General features: G+C 34.9%; 1 protein-coding gene across 2 annotated transcripts in view; it reads left to right on the top strand.

The window, feature by feature from the left end:
* The first annotated feature begins 731 nt into the window (after positions 1-731).
* Positions 732-24770, top strand: part of LOC129764592 (cytosolic purine 5'-nucleotidase) — a 117639-nt gene continuing 93600 nt past the window's right edge. The window contains exons 1-2 of one of the 2 annotated variants that reach the window (XM_055763845.1): positions 732-1303; positions 11046-11277. In XM_055763845.1, the coding sequence (XP_055619820.1) occupies positions 11168-11277 (110 nt within the window). In that variant the 5' untranslated portion in view covers positions 732-1303; positions 11046-11167. The remainder of the gene's footprint in view (positions 1304-11045; positions 11278-24770) is intronic. The other variant, XM_055763834.1, reaches the window with a different exon arrangement.

The following is a 24770-nucleotide window of genomic DNA, read 5'->3' as shown; positions in this document are numbered from 1 at the left end:
TTGATATATGGAAATGTTCCACTATCTTACTGAAGTTGGTAATAATCAAAATTGAATCGCCCCCTGCTAACGAAACAGCAGTGGCGCCTTCCACTCCACACACCACCCACCAACTCCGCACAGCTGTTTCCAAACGGAAAACACGCAGAGACGAAAACATTGTGGAGCAACGTGAGAGCACCCAACTCTCTCACTCCCTCTCAATTTTTCTCTGTTTACATTCCAGTTTCACTTGCATCCGACCATAAAATATCGGATTTACAAAGTGTCATTTCTGTGTAGTTGCCACCAAGGCGCCTCTATATGTACCAGGTGAAACAATCATATGAAATGCACTTTCAGCCATATTGGAATTGCTGTCGGTATTGTTTACAAACAGCATCCGAACGCTGCCGGCGGCTCTCTACAAGCTGCTACGATGCTTATTCGAACGATGCCTACTATGTTCGGATTTCGAGAATTTATGTGAAAAAGAAGGGATGATTTTGTAGAATTTCATTCTCATTTCCACTACTCTCGCATGTGGAAATGCAAAAATGGCGTATCCTAGCAATAACAAAACAAACAACCCCCGCTCCACAAACCGTAATCCCCTTCTTATTGAAGTGATGATGTTGCTACACCTGTTATACATTGATATAAACGCCTTGGTTGCCACTTATGGAACATTTTGTTTAGCAAAACAATTTCATTGTCTACTCCAGTTTCACCGTTCACTTAGGATCTAATCAAAGCACAAAGATTTCCACGACCGATAAGAGAGCAAAGATAAAAAATTTGCTCTCCCGCGAGCGATAAACTTCTACGCCTCGCAAATTGCGACGCTCTCGACGGCGTAAAACACAGCTGCACAAAAGTTTTGACAGCTCTAGCTCTGAAACCAAGAGGAAAAACAACACAATTTTCCCTCTGCCTAGCTTGCGTACCACAAGCAAGAAGAAGTGCGCCTGTAAATCAATCGTGGTTGTTTCGCGAGTGAAAACTAATTCCCACTTCGTTGCATGTCCAGCAATCTCCACAGCCAGAGATTGCGTGTTTCTGGGAGTGCGTCAGGAGATTCATCGCCGCGAATGGCAGCGGATTCGTTTCAGTTACACTAGCAAGCAAAAAAAAAGTAGTAGTGCGTGTGTGTGTGTTATTGTGTTGTGTTGTTTGTTGAAATCAGCACCGGAAGCAATCATTGCAGCTGTTTCGGTTAGGAAGTGCGTTCCCTCATCGTCATCATTTAGCCGCATCCTTGGCCCGATAGTCCGACTCCGTTCGATTCAGGAGCACCCGAGAGGATACCACATTCATTGGAAAGGTTTGTGAGATTCCGAAAATGGGAAAATGACTAAGGGAAAATTGATTTTTTGTTCTGCGTCATTATCATCGGTCATACGGTGGCATTTGGTGTTGGGCAGGGAAAGATGAATGAGAAGGGGAAAGGATGCGATAAAGTCCGGCGTTTATCAGCTGTAGCGAAGTTGGGCCCGATATGACATTGGCAGTGGGTTAGCGGTGTCATTGGATTCTCCCATGCACAATCGCTTGGTTTGCGCTACGCGTTTGCTTCTATCTCAGTTTGGACACGGAAATACACAGCGTAAAAGAAATGGTTCTATTTTAAGACTAGATCATGTGTAGATGAAAAATTAATCTGTATTTCAAAAGGTGAAATACTCATACACCTGCAAAATTAACGAGATTAATACGAGAATGGAATCGTAAATTGAGAAAGTATACGAATTCCACTCATAATCCATAGGCAATGAGTACATACTGAGGTGGAGCAGTAGGCGAAGTGTATCTGTATTGGCAAGCAAAATATCGTGTCGTAATTATTTGCATTCAATATGGAATGTATATGGAAGAAACAAAACAATGTTCAAAGTACTCACGGTTGCATGATAATTTGAGCCAAAATTCTCATAAAATCATTCAACTGGTTGTTTTTTTAATAGATGACAATTATATCGTGGTATATTTCGATTATTCGTGTGGTAAAAAGGTCCAGAGAACAGTCGTATGCTTAGTTCTCGAAAACAGTAACATTTTCGGTAAAATTTTGATTAATTGGCGATTATAATCCCACCAACACTGAGAGCCTTCGAAACATCAACTTCATAACGGTAAAATAATGAAACTTCGTTCGTTTCTATGAACGTGGGGGAGTGAAAATGGCACATGGAAATATCACTTTTATCCGTCTTATTCGACGTGATTTCACAAATATTCACTCCACGCTGTCACATTAGCCTCATATTCGGCGGGAGCTCTACAAAAATGTACGTTTTTAATTGATAAATTAGTTCCTGAAAATAGCATTTTTACATGGATGCGGTGGGCAATCGAATATAAACACAACGACTGACGTCACTATTTTCGAAATAGTTATGGCAGCGCATGCTATGACGCTCGAAACTCGACCATCTTCATTACCTTTTTTCCAGTACATTGATCCATAGGTATCTAGATTGTAGAAACTTCCGCTCCAAATGTTCATCAAACGTATCTTTTTTGCGATGCGAGATTCAATTCTTGTAAACTGTCATTGCCTTGGGGAGACGGTCACTGAATGTATGTGGAAGAAAATCCAGATTGATTGTTCAAGATTACACAAGCTGCAGTGGAAACTAAATTATAATTAGACACCATTTGGCGCAAGTAAGCTAGTGATATATGGGGTGATAAAAATATAGCTCGAGATGTCCAAGAAACCACCGCATTGTTGACGTAGAAGTACGATTATTCTATTTAGTTTGCTTGTTCATCGATTAGGATACTGTTTTTGAATGCATCGTGAAGTTTTTCAAAATCTGCATTGTCATTGCCAGACGAAATGTTGTTATCGACAATGCAGCTTGCGTACTGGAAGATTTTTAACAACTTCCAGGTCTGGATTTTCAAACTGCAATGGGCAGAAATGCAACACCGATATACTTTTCGGGCGAAAAAGTTGACGAAATTCACAAAATATCTTGTTTGGCAAGCAATTTGGTACATGGGACTGGAAAAGACAATCTTTTATCACCTCAGGCAAAAATAACAAGGAAACTTACCAGGAAGAGTGCCTTCAAAAGCAAACTGTACCTTTCATCAATAGCCATGATGAAAATCCTTACCGGATGTCATTCGCTCGACCGTGTTGAATTCAACTCCAACTTTCTCTTCGAACAAAGGATTGCGAACTGACATGTTTAACATACTAGCAGAGAATATTAATATGTATTAAATCATTAAATTTAATTAAATTTATTAAATCACAAAATTCCTCGAATTTTAAAATCCTGAAACCGAAAATAATCATAAAACACTCAAACTCAAAAAACTCGGAAATAATAAAATCTTGAATCCTGAAATTTCAATTTGAATTTGCTATAGAATTCGCTATATTCCTAAATCCGTAAAGCTCTCAAATCCTAGAATTCATGAATCCCAAAATTTCCTAATCCTTAAATCGATCTCAATATCCAAAAATCATAAAAATAGAATTTTCAAATCCTAGGACGGATTTCAGAAAGTAAAATTTAAAAGTTATGAAATCCTAAAATCCCAAAATCATAAAATTCCCGAATCGTGGAGTTTTAATATCCCGAATTTCAGAAATCATAGAGTATGCTAATAGGGGAAAGTCTTTCATTACTGAAAGAAGAAGACACACACCATACCTAAGTTATAGAATTATCAACGTCTGAAATTTTGAAAATTATATAATCTATGTCAAAATGCAAAAATTATAAAATCAAAGAATTCTCAAAACCTGAAACTGCAACTAAAACAAAATCCTTCAATCAAATTCAGTATAAATAATTATTTTTGGGTTCGAGAATTCTATAATTTTATGATCATAATAAAAACTCACAGAGAAAAAAACCTTTAATCGATGTCAAAATGCGAAAATTTTATTATCAGAGAATTCTTAAATCCTAAAATCATAGAAATTTTGAAACAAAGAATTCTCAAAACCTGAAACTGCAACTGAAACAAAATCCTTCAATCAAATTCAGTATGAATTATCATTTTTGGATTTGAGAATTCTATGATTTTATGATCATAATAAAAACTCACCAAAGAAAAACCCTTAAATCTCAAAAACATACGATTTGCAAATCGTGTAATTCTATAATACGGAATTCCTGAAATCATTGTGTTTTTAACTCCTAAATTTTGAAGATCCTAAAATAAATTTCAGTATGCAAAAATCATAAAATCATAAAATTTTTAAATCCTAAACTCATAGAATTCTAAACTTTTGAATCATAGAACTCTCAAATCCTAAAGTCTAAATTTTATAATCCTAAAATGGATTTCAAGAAGTTAAATTATGGAATCAAAGAATTCACTGATTCAAAAGTCATAAAACCCTGAAATCCTGAAAATCTCAAGATCATAGAATTACCGAACCGTGGAGTTTTAATATTTCCAATTCCTGAAATCATAAAATAGGCTTATACAGAAGACTCTTCCATTATTCAAAGAAGAAGGCACAAACCATACATCAATCATAGAATTCTTAACGCCTAAAATTTTGAAAATTCTGTAATCAATTTAAAGATGCAAAAATCGTAAAATCATAGAATTCTCAAAACCTAAACTTCAAATCAATCGATTCCGGTATGAATTATTTTTTTTGGGTTTGAGAATTCTATGATAAAAACTCATGGAGAAAAAGAACTCTGAAATCTCAAAAACATGGAATTTGGAAATCGTGGAATTCTACAATCTGGAATTGCTGAGATCGTTGAGTTCTTAACTCCTTAATTGTCAAAATTCAAGAATCTTAAAATCGATTCCAGGTGAAAAAAAGATATAAAATCATAGCATTCTCAAATCCAACAAATCATAAAACCCTTAAATGCTAGCATCTCGAAATCATAACTTTTCTGAATCGTAGAATTCGGAATTCCCCAATTCCTGAAATTCTGAATACTCACACCAAAGAATTATTGAATCCAAAAATTTCAAAATCCGAAAATCGATTTGAAGATACATGAGTCATAAAGTCATAGGATTCTGAAATCCTGAATCCAGGATTCGAGAATTCTATAAATTCTGCATCCTGAAATCGATTGTAGGGTTTTTTTTAAATTTAGGAGTTAAGGATTCAATGATTTCGGGAATTCCGGATTATAGAATTCCACGATTTGCAAATTCTATGGTTTTGAGATTTCAGCGTTTTTCTCTATGAGTTTTCATTACGATCATAAAATCATAAAATTCTCAAAACCTAAAATTTCAAAATCCTTCAATCGATTTCAGCGTGAATTTTTGATTTTGAGAATTCTATGATTCTATGATCATAACAAAAACTCATAGAGAAAAAACTCTGGAATCTCAAAACCATAGAATCCTCGAAAAAAAATATTTTTCAAATCACAAAAATTTTGAATCATATTTTTTTGAATTTCCTAGAATCAATTTTAGTATGCTCAAAAAACTCTCAAATCCTAAAATCATAGAATCTTGGAATTATAAATTCTCAAATCATAAAACTCTAGAATCCTAAAATCGATTTCAGGAAGCTCATATCAGAAATTCATGAAATTCACATTGGATTTGAGAATTTTATGATTTAATTATCATAATAAAAACTTATAGAGAAAAAACTCTGAAATCTAAAACCATAGAATGAGAAAATCGTGGATTTCAATAATCTTAACAAATATAAGAAGTCTTAAATTCGAAATCAAATATTTTGAGATCCTGAATTCTCAAAATTTTAAATTTCATAATCATAAGATCGATTTCAGGAAGCAAAAATCATAAAATCGAAATTATCAAATCCAGAAATCATAAAACCTTAAATTCTAAAATTTCAAAATCATTGAAGTTCCGAATCATGGAATTCTAAAATCATAAATTCTTAAATTCATAAATTTGAAAATCCTTTGATTTCTAAAATCCTTTTTTGAATTGATTTCTAAAATCATAGTATCCTATGATCCTGCATTATCAAATCATAGAACTTTAAAATTCGATTTCAGGGTGCCAAAGCCATAAAATTATAGTATTTTCAAATCATGGAAATTTAAAATCATAAATTCCCGAAATCCTTAAATCGTATTCAGAATATATAAATGCATAAAAATCATAATCATATCATAAAATCATATGAAATCCTAAAATCCTAAAATAATAGAATTCTAAAATCCAAATACCCAAAATTCTACAACTTCCAAACCGATTTCAGGAAGCAAAAGATAAAAAATCGAAGCAATCTCAAATCCAAATCATGAAACTCTGAAATCCTTATATTTCAAAATCATAGAAATCTAAAATCTCAAATTCTTGAAATCATAGAGTTTTTAAATTCTGAAATTTCAATATGGTGGAATTGATTCAAGATGCTAAAATAAAAGTATCCTGTAAACCTCAATTATCAAATCATAGAACTCTAAAATTGGATTTCAGGATGCTGAAGCCATAAAACCATAGAATTTTGAAATTCTTAACACCCAAAATCTTTAAATCGTTTTCAGAATACAAAAATGCATCATCGGGATTTCAGATCATAAAATTCGAAAATCCAAATTCTCAAAATTCTACAATTTCAAAATCAGAAAGTAATCAGTAAGCAAAAGATATAAAATCATAGCTATCTTAATATCTCAAAATTATATAATTCTAAAATCCAAAATTCTAGAAATTCTAAGTACTCAAACCAAAGAATTCTTGAATCCTAAAATTTTAAAATCCGAAAATCGAGTTGAAAATGCATAAACCATAAAATCATACAATTCTGAAATCCTAATTTTAAAAATCATAGAATTTTGAAATACTATTATTTCAAAATCTAAAAATTCCAAAATCCTCGAATTGATTTCAATATGAAAAAATCGTAGATTTCTCAAATTCCAAAACCACTCGTAGATTTCTAAAATTCCAAATTCTCAAATCATAGAACTCTAAAATTTTGAAAAAAAATCCTAAATTTTCAAATCCCAAATGATTTCAAGAAGCAAAAATCATAAAATCTTAGTGGAATTCAAATATCTTAAAACCATGAAATCATTGGATCTCAAATTCATAGATTTCATGATTTCATGGTTTTATTTTTTTATTTTTTCGTGAAATTCCAAAATCCCAGATTCCTGAAATCATAGAATTTTTTCTTTTTTTTCTCAAAGTTCCAAATCCTAGAACCAATTTCAGGAGTCAGAAATCATAAAATAGAATTACAATTACAATACGTGAAATCCCAAAGTCTCAAAATCATAGAATTCCTGGATCATAAAAAAAGATTCATGAGATCGATGAATTTTCAAATCCCAACATCATAAAAGCTTAAAATCCTAAGTTCTCAAATCAGAGAACTGTAAAATCCCAAAATCGATTTCACGAAACGAAACCCATAAAATCATAAAATTCACAATTCCAAAAATTATAAAGAACTCAAATCATAAAATTTGAATGTCATAAAGTCTGCTTCATTTAATATTGGAACACAAACAATTGCGTGTAGTTCAGTCATTTATTAACGAATTCATAATTTGTTTTTCATACAAATGTAGCATTTTCTTGACTCTTTCATAAAAAAAAATTAAAAAATTATTCATTGCTGTTTCGAAGAAATTCTCGTACTTTTCCCGTAATACGGCACATTAGGCGGCGCACACCCTTTTCGTCCACCGTTTTGGCGATTTGATTCCACCAGTTCTTTATTTGAGTCATGTTCCTAACAAGTTTTCCCTTTGCCTTAAGCCTCCGCTTCGTGATTGCCCAGTATTTCTCTATCGGCCGGAACTGGGGGCAGTTTGGGGGGTTGAGGTCCTTCGGTATTACGCTGACCCCGTTCGTTGCGTACCATTCCATAACCGTTTTGCTGTAATGGCAGCTTGCGAGGTCCGGCCAAAACATTACTGGACGGTCGTGGGCACGAATAAACCGCAGAATCCGTTTTTGTAGGCACTCTTTTTTGTAGACTTCTGATGTCATTGTCTTGTCAGTGAGAAAGACTTTGGTTTTCTGTCCACAACTGCATATCCCCTGCCAAATCATGTACTTGCGGGCGAATTTATCCGCAAACACGAACTTAAATTTTGCAGGTACATCCCCCCGAGCCGTCGCCAAATAAAATTTTTGACCTGGGATTTGCCCAAAGTCCGCCTTCATGTAGGTCTCATCGTCCATCAGAATACATCCGTCGAACTTGGTCAGCACTTGGTCGTACAGCTTTCGAGCACGGATTCTGGCCACATTGTTCTGCTTCAGCGTCCGATTTGGCTGTTTGCTGGCTCGGAATGACCTTATTCCTTCCCGGAGACGAATTCGTCGCACCGTACCGTGAGCGGCCTGGAACTTATTGGCCAAATCGCGGTCTGAAAGATTGGGATTCCTCTTGACGGCCTTGATGACTTTCCCACGCAGTTTCCGGTCGACAGTTCCACTCCGACGCTTCGAATGCGGCTTCCGAGCCGTCGTCAATGTTTCCTTGTACTGCTTGATAACACGCCATACGGTATTTCTGGGCATTTTAAGCTGTTTAGCTAGCTTAGATGCCGACAACAATGGATTTTCAAGAAACCTGTGCACAATTTTATCTCTCCGTTCGGCTTCCATGGCGGTTGTTTACAAAATGCTATCGTTTGGTGTTATGACATAAATACATGGTGAAAGGTAATGAATTTCCCGACACGTGGGTGAAAAAAGTTTCCAAATCCGTCCACTAGGAGCGCCACAATGAGCAAAAGAATTTGTTCCAATATTAAATGAAGCAGACTTTAGAATTCCCGAATCATGGAATTCTGAAATTCTGTAGACTTGTAGAATATTTAAATCGTAGAATTCTTAACTCCTAAATGAAATCTACTGATTTCATGCAAAAATCATAAAATCCTAAAATCCTAGAATTTTTAAATCCTAAAATAGATTTCAGGATGAAAAAATAATAGAATTCCCGAAGTCATATAATTTTAAGATCCTATTAAATCATAAAAACTTTGAATACTACAGTTCTGAAATCCAAAATTTCTAAATACTTGAATAATAAAATAATTCCAGAATGCAAAAATCCTGCAATCATCAGATACCTAAACCCTAAACTACGAAGGTTCTAAAACTCTAAGATCCTGAGTTCCAAAAATGTATTTCAGGACGCAAAATTCATCAATCATACAATTTCCAAACTCTGGAATCTGAAAAACCTAAAAGCATAATATCTTCAAATCACAAAACTCTAAAATCCGAAAATCCTGAATTCTCAAAATCGATTTCAGGATGCGAAAATTCTAACATTCTTAAACACTAAAATCCGAAAAATACAAAATCGATTCCAGTGTGTTAAAATCCTAAAATTTTATAATTCTCAAACCGTTGATTTCTCGAATTCCTCGATTTCAAACTGTGAACATCCTAGAATCACAAAATTCTTCAACACAAAAATCCGAAAACCATAGAACCTTAAAATCATAAAATTCTGAATTCCCAAAATCGATTTCGATGATCGAAAATCCTTAAATCATATGATTCTCAAACCATAAAATCCCAAAATCCAGAAATCATGAGATCCTAAAATTATAAAATTGTTTTCAGAATTCAATAGTCACAAAATAATCAAATCCTAAAATTCTGAATTCTCATGAAGTTCTTAAACCCAAAACTTATGATTATCAAATATTAAAATAATAAAATCCTACAATCCTGAGATTCAAAAATTCAAAATCCCAAAATTGAATCATAAAATGCCTCTACTGAAATTAAAAAAATCATGGATTTTCAAAATCTATTTTAGTATGAAAATATCCTAAAATCGTAAAATCCTACAAACCTGAAATCCCGAAATTGGGAAATCTTCGAATCCTAAAATCTGAGAATTCTTGAAATTTTATCTCTATTCGTAAAGTCTTCATCATATATCATGGCAGTGGTGTCTCGTCAGTCTGTTCAAACTGTTCATAGCACAGGTGGACAATCTCAGAATTTTTATTTTTATTATTATTTCACACTTGTAGCACGGATGAGGAGTTATCGACGGTAATTTCCATATTATCCCGAATATCCTTATTTTCTTTTCCATTTAGGTGAAACTTTGGGTGAAACATTTTTCTGCATCTTGAAGCTCGACACGGTAAACGCTATGCATAAAGCGATCATTACTACTAATGCGCCGTCTTGCGTAAATATGACATGTGAGGTTCAATTTTTTCTGCTGAACGAAGCCACTTGGTCACGCGTCGCCTTTGCATCATGGATCGTTCCTAGTTTTCTGGAAGTCTCAAATAGAATTTCTTTGATTGTAAGTCATCGTAAAGCGTGAATCGAAAGGTTAATTCAAAGTTTTGGCCCGATAAGTATTGGTTCGTGGAACGATAATACTGATATCCGCCGCCGGACTATTCAAATACATTATATATTCGAGAATTCGCAACTCGATGAGCCAACAAGTGTATCGTCGGTCTGTCTTATTGCAGATGTGTTCTCTCAATTACCTTATTGCGAAGCTCCCCGCCGCTTAGTGTTTGGAAAAGTATTAGGGTTTGTTGTGAGGGCACGAACGAAAGCTTGACGTAGGCTGTGTTTGTTAGAAAAAATGATTTTGAAAATAGTTCTTTTAATTGTTTTAAATGTTTTAACTTTTTATATATTCCAAATTGTGGCCCTGAAAAGAGCCGCTCTTTACATGGATTTGTATTCTTAAAACGGGGTGTTAGAGTTGATATGGGAGAAAGATTCTTTAATTATTAGACAAAGAAGAATGATCGGCTGAACAACAGCCTGAGTTTTTCTGTAATACTTGAAGATTTTTGAAGATTAATTTTTCTATGAAGTTCGTTTCGAGCACCTATCGCTAAAGCCATTTATAGAAAAAAGACGAAAACAAAATTGTTCACCTCATACATCATATTACTGAGAGGTCAGTCTCGAAATAGCTGCTGTCACCGAGAAGTTAATCTCACCGAAATTAGAAACAAAGGTCCTCCAGTTCGATTTACAACAATTTGTGGAAGACATCGAATGCGCTCAGCTAATAAATCTCCATTTTACAAACACAAAACACGTCAATCAACCCCTAACCCCAATTTTGATCACATCCTTCCACCGTATTTTTCGTAACCCACTTTCAGCAGCACCATCAATCACCGTCATCGAATCGCGCCATCGTCGTCCGTCGTTCTGCAGCGACTTCCGGAAGACATCCTGCGACCAGGCATTCGCTCACCGTGTCTCTCCTGTCCCCAAACCCAAAATGTACTTCGAGGGCATCGAACTTCCGTCGCCCCAACCCGGCGGCGGGGAGTCAAACAACTCATTCGGGGAGTCGCACGTGAAGAAGTACTACCGGAAGGCGGAGCACAGGTGAGTTTTTCCACATCATTTTTTTTCTCCCGAATTGATCCGATTCGAGAGTCTTCCGGAAAGGACACTGCTTGGAGTTATAATTAAAAACAAACATCTAGGCTCCCTTCGTTTCGAATTGCCCAGCTCCGAACAATGTAAACAACATAAAAGAATAATACTGTTTACCGCAGGAAATCCTGCGGGAGGGATGGTTAAAAATGCTAATCCTACAATTGTTTTTTATCTCCACGCACTCTTGGGGAACGGGACTCGGATCGGGGCGCAAAGTTATTACTCAGTTGCCATTTCAGTCTAGCTTTTGACGACCCTTTTCCGCTTTGTTTTCGTAATTTATTGCAGAGTAAGATTAATATTAGGGGCATTGATGAGCCGGTTTGTATCACTCTCGGGCTCCCTGATTCTGGGAACTGGAAAATTTGGATAACAACTTGGGTGCTAAGTGGGCATGATTTAGGGTAGTTTCCAAACCACTATGGGTTTTTATACGCGTGAGAAAGTTTATCAATTCCACCAGAGAGTTTTGCATCAGTGGCTTTGGAGTGACACCATTGAGCAGAAAGTTATTCTAAACTGGAGTTTAGATCATTTAGGAATGAGGCGCTTCATTTTGCCGCTAGCAGCGCTCCCAGTTGTCGAAAATGCAAGCTTTTGACAGTGCTTTGTTGTTGAGGTGTTCCACCGCAAATGAAATTTTTTTTTTCATAAATTTTATTTTTGTTTTTTTTTATTTGGCTCAAATTGTTCACACGCATTCTTTATGACCAAAAAAAGTAAATTTGCATAATCGGTTTGCCAGTTTTACTCTAACATTACTTTAGAGAAGGGCAAAGATTGCTCGAAAATTTGTGAACAAAAAAAAATAATCCGGAAAGGGTTGGTACAATTGAGTTGGTGTCTTCCGCAACGTTTTAGGTTTTCATTGGGAATATGTGGAGAAAGTATGCACTGTTAAAAAATGTTTTATTTTTATTTTATTCCGAAAAAAATTAAAACTCAATTTTCTAAAAAAAAACTGTTTTTAACTTTTTTATGTTTTGATATGTTACAGCCGACAACTACATAATGACGTTTATTGTACAGTGCTCCAATATGGAAAAATAATGGGAAAAAAAGTTATATTTTTTTTTAAAGTTGGAATTTTGAAAATTGTTGAAATGCTTCTTATAATTGTTTCTAGACAGGATTCTATGAAGGTGCGCATAATTTGCAGTCAAAAAGATGTACGGCAAAATTTTGCTAAATGCTACCGTTTCTGAGATACAGTGATTTGAAAAAAAATTTACTGAAAACTCTCAACTTTTGATCGTTTTCGAATGTTTTTCGAGTCTTTTGTACCTAGAAGTTAATTTTCCTTCAAGGGCAGACAATTGTGGACTGCAATGCATGAATTAATTGTAAGTGGGTAAATTTTTATGGCATAAGTTGTGTAAAAAAATACATTCTAGCAAAACTTATTATTTTTTTTATTTTTCGAGAAGAATTTTCTCAGAAAATAATCTTTAGATGTTTGAATTGTTTTGGATGTTGCAGAGCATAACAAACATTACTTATTGCGTAGTGTCTCAATTAGAAAAAATGGTGGACAAAAATGAAATAATAAAATCAAGAATAAAATAGCAATTAAAACATCCTGAGTGAAAAGAAATTGGGATCAAAAAAAGATTATTAAAATCGATTACTAGAGTTTATCGCCACTAAAGACCAAGACTTTTCGTGAGAGAGGCATTATTAAGGTACGTTTAGAATGGCAACAAATTTTACAACTAAACGGTGAATAATTTCATGCAAAAACAATGCACAATGGTCCAGGAGATGCATTTAAGTGGAAATTAGCATTTAAAGCTTGACAGTTATTCTCTAGACAAAAACTTTCTTAGACAAAGTTGTTACTCATGATAGAGCGCTCTTTTTTATGTTGTCAAAAAAAGGGTGACCAAAATTGTCGATGAAATAAAAAATCTAACTTTCTTATCTTTATAGATAGAGGTAAACATAGTTCGAAAATGTTGTAGCTCCAATTATTTGAGACATCTTTGTAGAGCAAAGTTTTTCTCTATCTCTTGAAATAACCGATATAACGCCTTTTTTCTTTAGTTACGTTAGGGTCACCATGAACAAAACTGTTTTTTTTTGCTCTAACTTTTATATTTAAAATTTTGAAATTTTAATGCTTACTAATACAAACATTTTTGGATGCAGAACTTGTCAATATCTCAACTTTACTCAAAGCTATTGATATTTCTTCCCAAAAAACAAGCTCTTTTCATTTGTTTGTCATTATTTCTGGGGCAAACATTAAAAATGTTTGTTGACGAAATTTGAAAGAACAAATTTCACTCTATATAATAATATGTGATTTTCAAAATTAGCTTATTTTTCGTGTTTGAGTAAATTAAAATTGAAATCATGAGTTTTTGGATGAAAGCCCATCAATTACTTTGAGCAGGATTAAGATATTGACATGTTCTGTATCGCGAAATGTTGGTATTGATAAGCTCTAAAAGTCGTACGAAGACCATTTTGATGTAGAATTTCAAATATAAAAGTTAGAGTAAAAAAACCCTTTTTTTTCATAGTTACCCTAATGCAACTCAGATAGAAGGCGCTAAAAACAACTTTGTGGGAGATATTTATTGTTTAGACAGAAAACTGTCTTAGACAAAGTTGTTACATATGTTATCAAAAATAGGGTGACCAGAATTGTCGATGAAATAAAAAATCTTTCTTATCTTTATAGATAGAGATAAACATAGTTCAACAATGTTGTAGCCACAGTTATTTTAAAAAACTTTGTAGAACAAAGCTTTTTTTCTATCTTTTAAAATAATCGATTTAACGCTTTTTTCTAAGTTGCATTAGGGTGACCATGAAAAAACGTGTTTTTTCTGCTTTAACTTTTATATTTCAAATTCTACATCAAAACTGTCTTCATACGACTTTTAGAGCTTATCGATACCAACATTTTGCGATGCAGAACTTGTCTATATCTCTATCCTACTCAATGTTATTGATGGTTTTTTACCCAAAAACTCATGATTTCAATTTTAATTTACTCAAACACAAAAAATAACATAGTTTTGAAAATCACACATCATGTAGAGTGAAATATGCTCTTTCATATGCCGCCAATAAACTTTGTTTGCGTTTGCCCCAGAAAGAATGACAAACAAATGAAAAGAGCATGTTTTTTGGGAAGAAATATCAATCACTTTTAGTAAAGTTGAGATATTGACAAGTTCTGCATCGAAAAATGTTTGTATTAGTAAGCTCTAAAAGTCTTTCGAAGACAGTTTGCATAAAAACAGTTTGCATGAAGCATAAAAGTTAGAGCAAAAAAACAGTTTTTTTCATGGTGACCCTAACGTAACTAAAGAAAAATGCGCTATATCGGTTATTTCAAGAGATAGAGAAAAACTTTGTTCTACAAAGATGTCTCGAATAATTGGAGCTACAATATTGTCGAACTATGTTTACCTCTATAGTTTTTGTCTAGAGAATAACTGTCGAGCTCTAAATGCTAATTTCCACTTAAATGCATCTCCTGGACCATTGTGCAATGGATTCTGTTTGGATCGATTTAAGATTGAGTAGAGGAGTAACATTCCCCAGTTGTCTAACACAAACACAAACAAACCTGACGAATTTCATGCCAACTCGAGTTTTTACTAAGCCAATTGTAGCCCAATGTCAACTTTGCGAATATAGATACAACCAACCCATAGTTTTTGCATACGGGAATCGATTTTGGGAATTCAGGATTTTAGAATTTTGAGATTTCATAGTTTTCTTCTGAATTGTGCGATTTTAGGATCTCGGTATACTGAAATCGGTTTGATTGTTTGGGGAGATCAAGATTTTGGAGTTTTGGGATCGCCTGATTTTAGTGGTTTAAGAATTTTATAATTTTTGCATCCTGAAATCGATTTTAGAGCTTCAATATTTTAGAATTGGAGGGTTCTCTAACTTTAGGGTTCATAATTGTAGGATTTGGTGCTCCCTTGGCCGAGTGGTTAGCGTCATAACTAACATGCCGGGTGTTCGGGTTCGATTCCCGTTCTGGTCGGGGGAATTTTTCGTCAAAGAAATTTCCTCCGACTTGCACTGTGATCACGCGTAATCTAGAGCTTGCCACTCAGAATGCAATCAAGGCGTGTTATTTGGCATAGAAATCTCAACTAAGTACTAATAAAAATGACGCAAGTAATACTACGTTGAGACAGCGAAGTTCCTCTAGGAACGTTAGTGCCATTGAAGAAGAAGAAGAATTGTAGGATTTTATTATTTAAGGATTTTAGAATTTTTGGGTTTGAGAATCCTATGATTTAAGGATTTCTGCATCCTGAAAACAATTTTAGAATTTTTTGATTCTTATATTTAAGTATTCTAGCATTTTAGGGTTTGGGGATTTAACGAATTAGAATATTAGGCTTCTAGGATCTTTGCGGAAAAAGAGATTCTCGAAGATTTTACGATTTTTGCATCCAGAAATCGATTTTAGGATTGATTTCAAAATTCTATGATATGAATTCTATGAGAATTCTCTGATTGAAAGATTTCATGATTTAACGTTTCTAAGAATTTTCAGATTCGAGATATATGTAATATAATAATTTAGGATTTTGAGAATTCAGAATTCTACTATTTGACTATTCTATGATTTTGGATTTATAGTTTTAAGATTTGAGAGCTCCATTATTTTCTGCATCCTGATATCGATTTTAAATTTCTATTACTTGAGGATTCAATGATTTAACGATTTTAGGTTGTGCAATTTTTTTGATTATATGATTTCCGCAATTTGTTTGTGCATGAATCAATTTAAGGATTAGAGGATTCTATAATTATTGAATTCCATGATTAGGATTCTAGGACTTGAGAATTTTTATGATTTAATAACATTTTTTATGATTTTTGGGATTTTAAAATTCTATGGTTTGGGAATTTTATGATTATAGCATTTCAGAGTACTGTGGTTTAGGATAGCTGCATCCTGCAATCGATTCTAGAATCTTAAAATTTTTGGAATAAAGATTCCATGATTCGAGAGTTCTATGACTTTTATTTTTTACGGTTTGATGATCCCATGATTCTATGATTTTTGTACCATGAAATCAATTTGAGGATCTTGAAATTATAGTATTTGAAGATACAGCGCGGACTCGATTATATACAGTTGATTTCTTTTCACTGTATATAATCAAATCCTGTATATAATCGAGTCGAAAAAAAATTGTTATTTGTTTTTTTTGCATATATTTTTGGTTTTTTGAAAATAAAAGAGGAATTTTGATTTTTGATTCATCCCCTTAATGTCAGAAAACGCCTTTCTCACATGAAAAAAATAAATTTATCCAGATTCTCTCAGGAGGTGACTTTTTTTTTGTTTCAGACTCTGTTGCCTCAAACTGGCTCTACATAAAAAAGTACGCTACGGAAGATGATTCTAGTGCTTTCATTTAAAAGATGAGACAATTTAGTACAGGATATAGTAGTGAAACAAATAAATTAGTGTATTTTAATAACATTTTGGAAGTGAAAAACTTAAAAGTTAATAATTGTTAATGTGTTATCATTAATTTTAACCTCAAAATTTATATTAAACTAAACTGTTTCTATCAATTAAATTGAAGTTCTTGAACCGCTCTACAATTTGTTCTTTGACGCCCAACTTCTACCTTTCTAAATTTGGTTGCAATATCGATATAAATAATTCCTGGTGAAAATTCAAGTAAAATCTTCAAAAATCACAATTTTAACCCCACTGTACATGTAATAGCCACTTAAACTTCACCTTAACGTTTAAAGGTTACATTTCTTCTTGGAATAAGCCATATTTGGAATATAAAAAAAATTACAAACTGTATATAATCGAGTCCAAAATTGTATATAATCGATTCACATATAATCGAGTCTGTACATAACCGAGTCCGACCTGTACTATAATTTAAGAATCGAGCTTCGAGCTTAAGATTCTATACTTTGATAATTCTATGATTTTGGGAATTAAAGGTTTGCTACTAATTCTATGTTTTTATTAGTGTTGCGTATATTTATGAATTTTATAAATCGATTTCAACGATTTCAGAACTCATGGATTATATGATACTGGGATTCCATGATTTAAGAATTCTTTAATTTCACATTTTCAGAGTTTTAGAATTTGAGAATTAGAAGATTTTTTGTGTTTGCATCTTGAAATAGATTTTAGGATTTTGGATTTTAAAATTCTGATTTGATGACTCTATGGTTTAAGCGTTCCATGGCTTGCGGAATTCTAGGATTTCAGTGTCTGAGATTTCTATGATTTTCTATGTTTACATCCCGGACTCGATTTTTACAATTAAGAATATAGGGTTTTGAGATTCTATGATTACAAATTTAGGTTTTAGGCTTCCAGGTTGGGTTTAGAATGTGAGAATTCTATGATTCAAGGATTTTGGCATCCGGAAATCAACTTTAGGATTTAACATTTTAGGATTATAGGATTTATGAATTGTAGGATTTTAGGATTTTCGCAACCTGAATTCGATTTTGAAAATTCAGGAATTTGGGATTCTAGAGTTTAAGAATTTTTGGGTTTGACAATCAATTGATTTAAGATTTTTGTACCCCGAAAAGTGATTTTCGGAATTGTGTGTTTGAGAATTCTATGATTTTAGAAATTTTGCATCCTTGGATTAATTTTAGGATTCGGAGATTTTGAAATTTTCGAATTTTTTATCTCAAGATTGCAGGATTGTATTATATTAGAAATTCAGGTACAGGTATTTGAGATTTTAGAATTCTCTAATTTTCGCATTCTGAGTGGTCGTTGCAGGACCATCTCAAGTAGCAGTGAAACGTTGTGGGTGTAAACACATGGGTCTTTTAAGCAACTTTGTTTGCTTGAAGTATTCGAAAAAAAAAATTAGACAATTTTTTGAAATAGCCAAAAAAAATTTTCTTGATTTTCTACAAAAAAATATTTTTACAAAAAATTATAACTCAAAAACTACAATAGGGTAAATTATCTTGGTTTGTCCCATTTAGGGTGCCTTCACGCAACTAGTAAACGCAAATAAATTTTTCTTCATGAAAATCACATATAATTAATATGAGTTTGAGTTTGTTGTCTCTAGTTGCAAATACAACCACAAGGCGTTGAAATTATTCATTTTTTATGTTTGTAATGTTTGTTTATCTAGTTTATGTAAGAGAAATTATGATCATGGTTTGTCCACCTCTGATCATGGTTTGTCCGGTTTTAGAAATCACAATTTTTGAATGAAAAAATTTGAATTTTTTCAAGTAGATGTTGCATTTTTCATTGCTTGAGTTTACTGTCATCATATTGATCCGTTCACAATTTAGTCTTTCTTCAGAATATTGCCTTTTCTTGGGCATTGGAGTCTCGATCGGGCAGTCGTCGGGTGCGGATGCAGTTTTTCTTTGCTCCGCGATTATTTTTTTTTCTCGTTGCCTAACGTATTTCGATGTGTTTCGGCTCAACCCGCTGCTATTAACAGTTCATTGGTTGTTTTGTTTTGTTTTTTTAAAGCCATTTAACGCCAAAAGTGATGTTGTTTTTGTGAAGGGATATATCGTAGAGTTTTCTTCCAAATTATTACATGCTTAGTTGATGCTCCCAACACGTAAATTTGTTAAAAATAAACATTACGGTCGCGATTTTTGCTCGTTTTCCGCATCATCCTATCGTATGCTGTGGTTATGTGTATGTGTGAGTAATAGTTAGCCATGCTATATAGAAGCCGAGAAACATCCCAGCTAAGTATTTTTATTCTACCATTCAAAATACAGTGTTGGCAAACTAGTTTGTGAGTGAGAAAATCACATAATATTATTATTGAATATTTTAGACGGACATTTTTTGTTTCAAATTGTCTGTTTTAATAGTCGATTGCTAGTGTTCATCATTGTTTATGTCTCGCGCGAGTAGTAGTGGAAAGAGGACGCGCTTGGTTGTGTGTCGTATTATTTTGTCTAATAATGATGGCGTGGCATCAGTCTCATGGAAAGTGTTGTTTTCGAAGCACTACAACCAATTGTCTTAGTTGCTCCCACTGTCTTTATTTAATATCCGAGTTCGGATTCATTCGTTTTTTCTGGCATTTATGTGAAACTGTTTCGGTCCGGTTCGATCATGTTCGTTCGTGTTTTAATGTAACCGCTAGTATGTGTGTGTGTGGGTGAAACGCTGCACTATATTGGAGAAGAGCAGCAGCAACGTGAGCAGGAAAGGGATATCCCACTGCTCTCCTGGATACCAGCGAGCAGATTTGAAAAGGCGCAGTGATGATATCACCACTACTGGAACGTCACAGCACCGGCTGCAGAAGTGTTTTTGTATGCGTATAATGATTGCCTTTATTTGTAACATATATAGCATCTGGGTTGCCAGAGATTCATACTTTTCTCGTCAACATTAAAACTGCAATGTTATGTGAGTTATATTATTTTTCCTTGAATCGGTTTTTCTTTCTATAACAATGATGTTTATTGAATTGTGTGTGTGTTTTGGTAATATTCTGTGTTTGTCTGTTTTTATCTGTAATATATGTGGAAATCGGAGGTATATGTTCAGATTCAGAATAAATTGTTACACTAATTTGAATTGAGAAGGATTCGAGTAATTTTGACATGTTATTGTAGATACTGTTCGTCTGTAGTTATGGCAATTTATAGTTTGGCTCCACTTAAATATGTATGTAATACTAATGTTTTTCTTTGGTACTGTAACATTTATATTTATTTGTCCGCCGTTGTGCCGTTGCGTTGTGGTCCGATCAATTTTAGAGGAGTTCTCTGGGCTACCTTCTGAGGTTTCCCAAAAATAAATCTCTGATGCCACGATTACGGTTGAAAAAGATAATATATCGCTGGATTGATAAGGTTCAAAGGAATTATATCGGTTACCTTCTCAGGTTTCCCAAAAGTAACTCTCAGTCTTCACAATTGAGCTTAAATAAACACTACGCGCGTTGAATAAAATAATTTATATATAGAAGAATATAGAATATAATATATAATTGATTAGGTTTGGGAGAAATTTTCTCGGTTACCTTCTCAGGTTTCTCAAAAATAACTCTCTGTTGCCATTGAGGTTAAATCGTTGGATTGATAAGGTTTATATGAGTTATATCGGTTACCTTCTCAGGTTTCCCAAAAATAACCCTTAGTCGCCAGGTTTGGATTTCCATGCAGAATACTCGATTATTAACGGAGTTTATCGACGATCGGATTGGGTTAGAAGAGTTCAATCGGTTACCTTCTCTGGTTTCCTTAAAATAACTCTTAGTCTTCGTAATTAGGCTTAAATAAACACGCGCGTTGAATAAGAGAATATATCGTCAGTTTGATTAGGTTTGGAGGAAATTTCTCGGTTACCTTCTCAGGTTTCCCAAAAGTAACTCTCAATCGGCAGAATTGAATTTTCATACAAAATTATAATATTAACGAATATTAACGGACTGTTTTTTTTTTTTTTTTTTTCTCTATTATAGTGATTTTCAGCACATTTCGGCTGGTTCGTCACTTTTACTTCCATTTTTGGAAGAATGTCGGGAGTGAGAATTGAACTCGTGATCTCTGCGTGAGAGGTATGGATGTTACCACTACGCCAGATCGCCTCCCATTAACGGACTGTATCGACGATTGGTTTAGAAGAGGTTTAGAAGTGTTCGATCGGTTACCTTCTCAGGTTTCCCTAGAATAACTCTCAGTCACCACAATTGAGGTTAAATACACACTACGCTATGAATAAGAGAATATATCGCCAGTTTGATAAGGTTTAGAGGAGTTATACCGGTTACCTTCTCAGGTTAACTATCCACAGTTAACTCTCTCTCATCGCGACTCGAGTTCGCGGGATGAAAAATACAATATATAGCTAGTCAAATAATTATTTTCTCTGCCGCGTGTCGTGACATACAAGATTTTCAGATTTTTTTTTTTTCGAATGGTCGATAATTCGCGTTTACTTAATCACATCACTTACCGCAGTGAATCCTGATTTTTTTAACCATTCCCACTAACAACTATCCCTTCCATGATAAACGCTAGGGAACCACGCTATAGAGGCGACCCTTCTGGCCTTCGGGCGGCGAATATCATACTAACATTCCTTCCCTTCCCCTGGTGACTGTAAGGACGTGGCCGGCGTCGTTATTGACCATTTAAAGCTAGAATCACCGAAAATTGCACAACGAGAATGATTTGCTAGTCCCAAGCGTCATTATGTGTGTTCTTTGTGCAATTTGGTGGGTTCATGTCAATCACGGAGAGCAACTACGAATTGTACAGTCTACCCAAGCTCAATATTGCCTTTTCTTGAGCATTTTAAAAGTGTTCAACACACTCAACACAGAGAAATTTTATTCCTGCGATGCGCGAAGGACACAGCTAACGATAGTTTCAATGAACAAGGGATACCATACTAGTGATGGAATCCTGAAATTGATTAACGCCTCATAAATCGAGTTGGAATTTCAACCAGAGTACGAATATGAGTTTGAGGCAATTTTCATACATTCGCAATTCTTAGAGAAATGAAAACCATTATTCTGAAAACAGATAGCAAACCTTTTAACTATCGTATGACACTATGACTTCATCTTAATAGAATGTTCGAAACCTTGTTTTCGACTTTCAAAATAAGGGAAAAGATATCTGCATGATGGAGTACGACTACGAGTTTGTATCACTGTTTTATATATTAGGCTGTCAAAAAAGTCCTGCGGTATTTCCGCGAGGTGTCGTTGTAAGCGCGTAGTTCTAGTTGTATTCATTGTATCGAGTCATACTATAGCTTGTTGGAAAGATATTTTTGCGCTATAATATAGTCCTTGACAGTGTTTTGTTTGGTTAAGTCGTTCGTGAGTTATAGTGTCGCATATATGGAGCAAAATAAAGAGAAAATCCGACATATTTTACAGTACTACTATGACAAAGGCAAAAATGCATCTCAAGCTGCCAATAAAATTTGTGCAGTTTATGGACCCGATACAGTTTCCATTTCCACCGCACAACGATGGTTTCAACGTTTTCGTTCTGATGTAGAGGTTGTCGAAGATGCGCCACGCTCCGGAAGGCCTGTCGTCGAAAATTGCGACAAAATCGCTGAATTAGCCGAGAAAGACCGGCATAGTAGCAGCCGTAGCATCGGCCAAGAGCTGGGGATAAGTCATCAAACCGTTATTAACCATTTGAAGAAGCTTGGATTCACAAAGAAGCTCGATGTATGGGTGCCACACACGTTGAGGCAAAAAAACATCTTTGACCGTATCGACGCATGTGAATCTCTGCTGAATCGCAACAAAATCGACCCGTTTCTGAAGCGATGAAAAGTGGTTCACTTACGACAACGTGAAGCGCAAACGGTCGTGGTCGAAGCCCGCTGACGCGGCTCAGACGGTGGCCAAGCCCTCATTAACGGCCAGGAAGGTTCTGCTGTGTGTTTGGTGGGATTGTCAAGGAATAATCTATTATGAGCTGCTTCCCTATGGCCAAACGCTCAATTCGGACCTGTACTGCCAACAACTGGACCGCTTGAAGGTAGCACTCATGAAGAAGAGGCCATCTTTGATAAACAGAGGCCGCATTGTCTTCCATCAGGACAACGCCAGGCCACACACTTCTTTGGTGACGCGCCAGAAGCTCCGGGAGCTCGGATGGGAGGTTCTTTTGCATCCGCCGTATAGTCTGGACCTTGCACCAAGTGACTACCACCTGTTTTTGTCCATGGCGAACGAGCTAGGTAGTCAGAAGTTAGCCACAAAAGAGGCCTGTGAAAATTGGCTATCCGAGTTTTTTGCCAATAAGGAAGCGAGCTTCTATAACAGGGGTATTATGAAGTTGGCATCTCGTTGGGAACAAGTCATCGAACAAAACGGCGCATATTTGACTTAAAACAGATGATTGTAACTAATTTTATGAACAAATGAAAATTCAAAAAAAATACCGCAGGACTTTTTTGACAGCCTAATATATTTTTAAATATTTGAAGCAATTTTTGTATAGGCCCTTCTTCAAGACGCTCTGTTTGTAAACAAGTTTGGTCTCTTTTTCCCACTTTAAAACTAACGTGGCTATGATATATTCATTATTTACTCCAGCACAAACAATCAATGCTTGGGCTGTGTGGCGCTCACTTGTTGTGACCTTGCATAATTTTCAATCTCAGTTATCAATCCGGTACATTTCCACCCGGCCATAACAACAGTGCCTGTTGTTATGAGCAACTCTCTCCGGCTGTCTCTGTGTTTATTTTATGTTCTAATGAGATAATCTTATTTTGTTCGACCCATATGCCGATTGCACATCGTCGTTCGATCGTTTGTTTTGCGTCCGTATGAGGTGCGCACGTCATCAGCAGCATCGCCATCATCAGGATGCTTCCTATCTTCGCGAAGAAGAGCATTGCAAAACAACAAATCCTGGCAATAAGCTCAGTGTGTTAATGCGAATGCGCGATACTGAAACAAAGCCAGCAGAGTGTGATGGCCGGAACAGCACTGGTCCCCCGGTAACGCTGATTGATTGACAGTATCTGCTTCGAGCGATCATCGCTGTGGAAATAATCCACTTCAAATTTTGGGGATTAAAAATCCGGTCTGCAGCTGAATGCGACAAGCCTCCAAAAATTTCATGACCCCTTCCGAAAGTGAACGAAAGCACGAAAACGAAGTATTAATAACATTCAACAACGGAATGAGAAAAAAAATTAAAAGCCAATATCGGCTGGACGGTGCAACCTCTGCGCCCACGGAGCTGACAGCATTATTGGTGAGCGCAACATATATGCAACATACTGGTTAGACAAGTTTTATCGCTAGCCACTCGAGATTTTCGGCCTAAATTGCTTCCGATCCAGTGGATGCATTCTCTTCCCGCACGTGTATAGTTGTGGCCACACGTGTTTGACCTCACGAACTCAATACTGACAAAGATTCGCATGACGAACGATGTAATGTACGCAGTTTACCATGAGATGAACGATTTTTTGGTAAACAGCTCCATGTATTTTCGAGATATCACAAATTCCATTATCAGTGCAACAAACACTCCAAAAAACCAACAATACTGCAAAAGAAGTACTTGTTATATTTTTTTCAATAATGTTCCAGCCATAGTTAAAAAACGTTTCAAAAATTTATCTTAATCAAAATTTTATGTTATACAAATGTTTGTATCGACTGTTGACATAATTAGGTGTAATATAAAAAAAACCCATTGTAAATTGATATCAAATTTGCCTTTCGTTTGATTACGCTTTGACATTTGGAATCAAAACATTCATGTTTTAACGCTACTGTAACACGTTCATATTGTTTTTACGCAAAGTTTAATTTGGAATCAAGGTGTCCCAAAAAATTTTTTTTCGTGTGTCCGTTAATTATTTGTGCAAATGAACCTGTTGAGAATCGCAACAGGATACCGCAGGAATGTACGGTATAGGCAAAATCTAAAAAATAAAAATATAGATAAGACTCCTA

The sequence above is a fragment of the Toxorhynchites rutilus genome, chromosome 1 (genome assembly GCF_029784135.1).
Source record: "Toxorhynchites rutilus septentrionalis strain SRP chromosome 1, ASM2978413v1, whole genome shotgun sequence".
In the NCBI taxonomy this organism is placed as follows: domain Eukaryota; kingdom Metazoa; phylum Arthropoda; class Insecta; order Diptera; family Culicidae; genus Toxorhynchites; species Toxorhynchites rutilus.
This window is presented reverse-complemented; position numbering and strand designations above follow the sequence as displayed.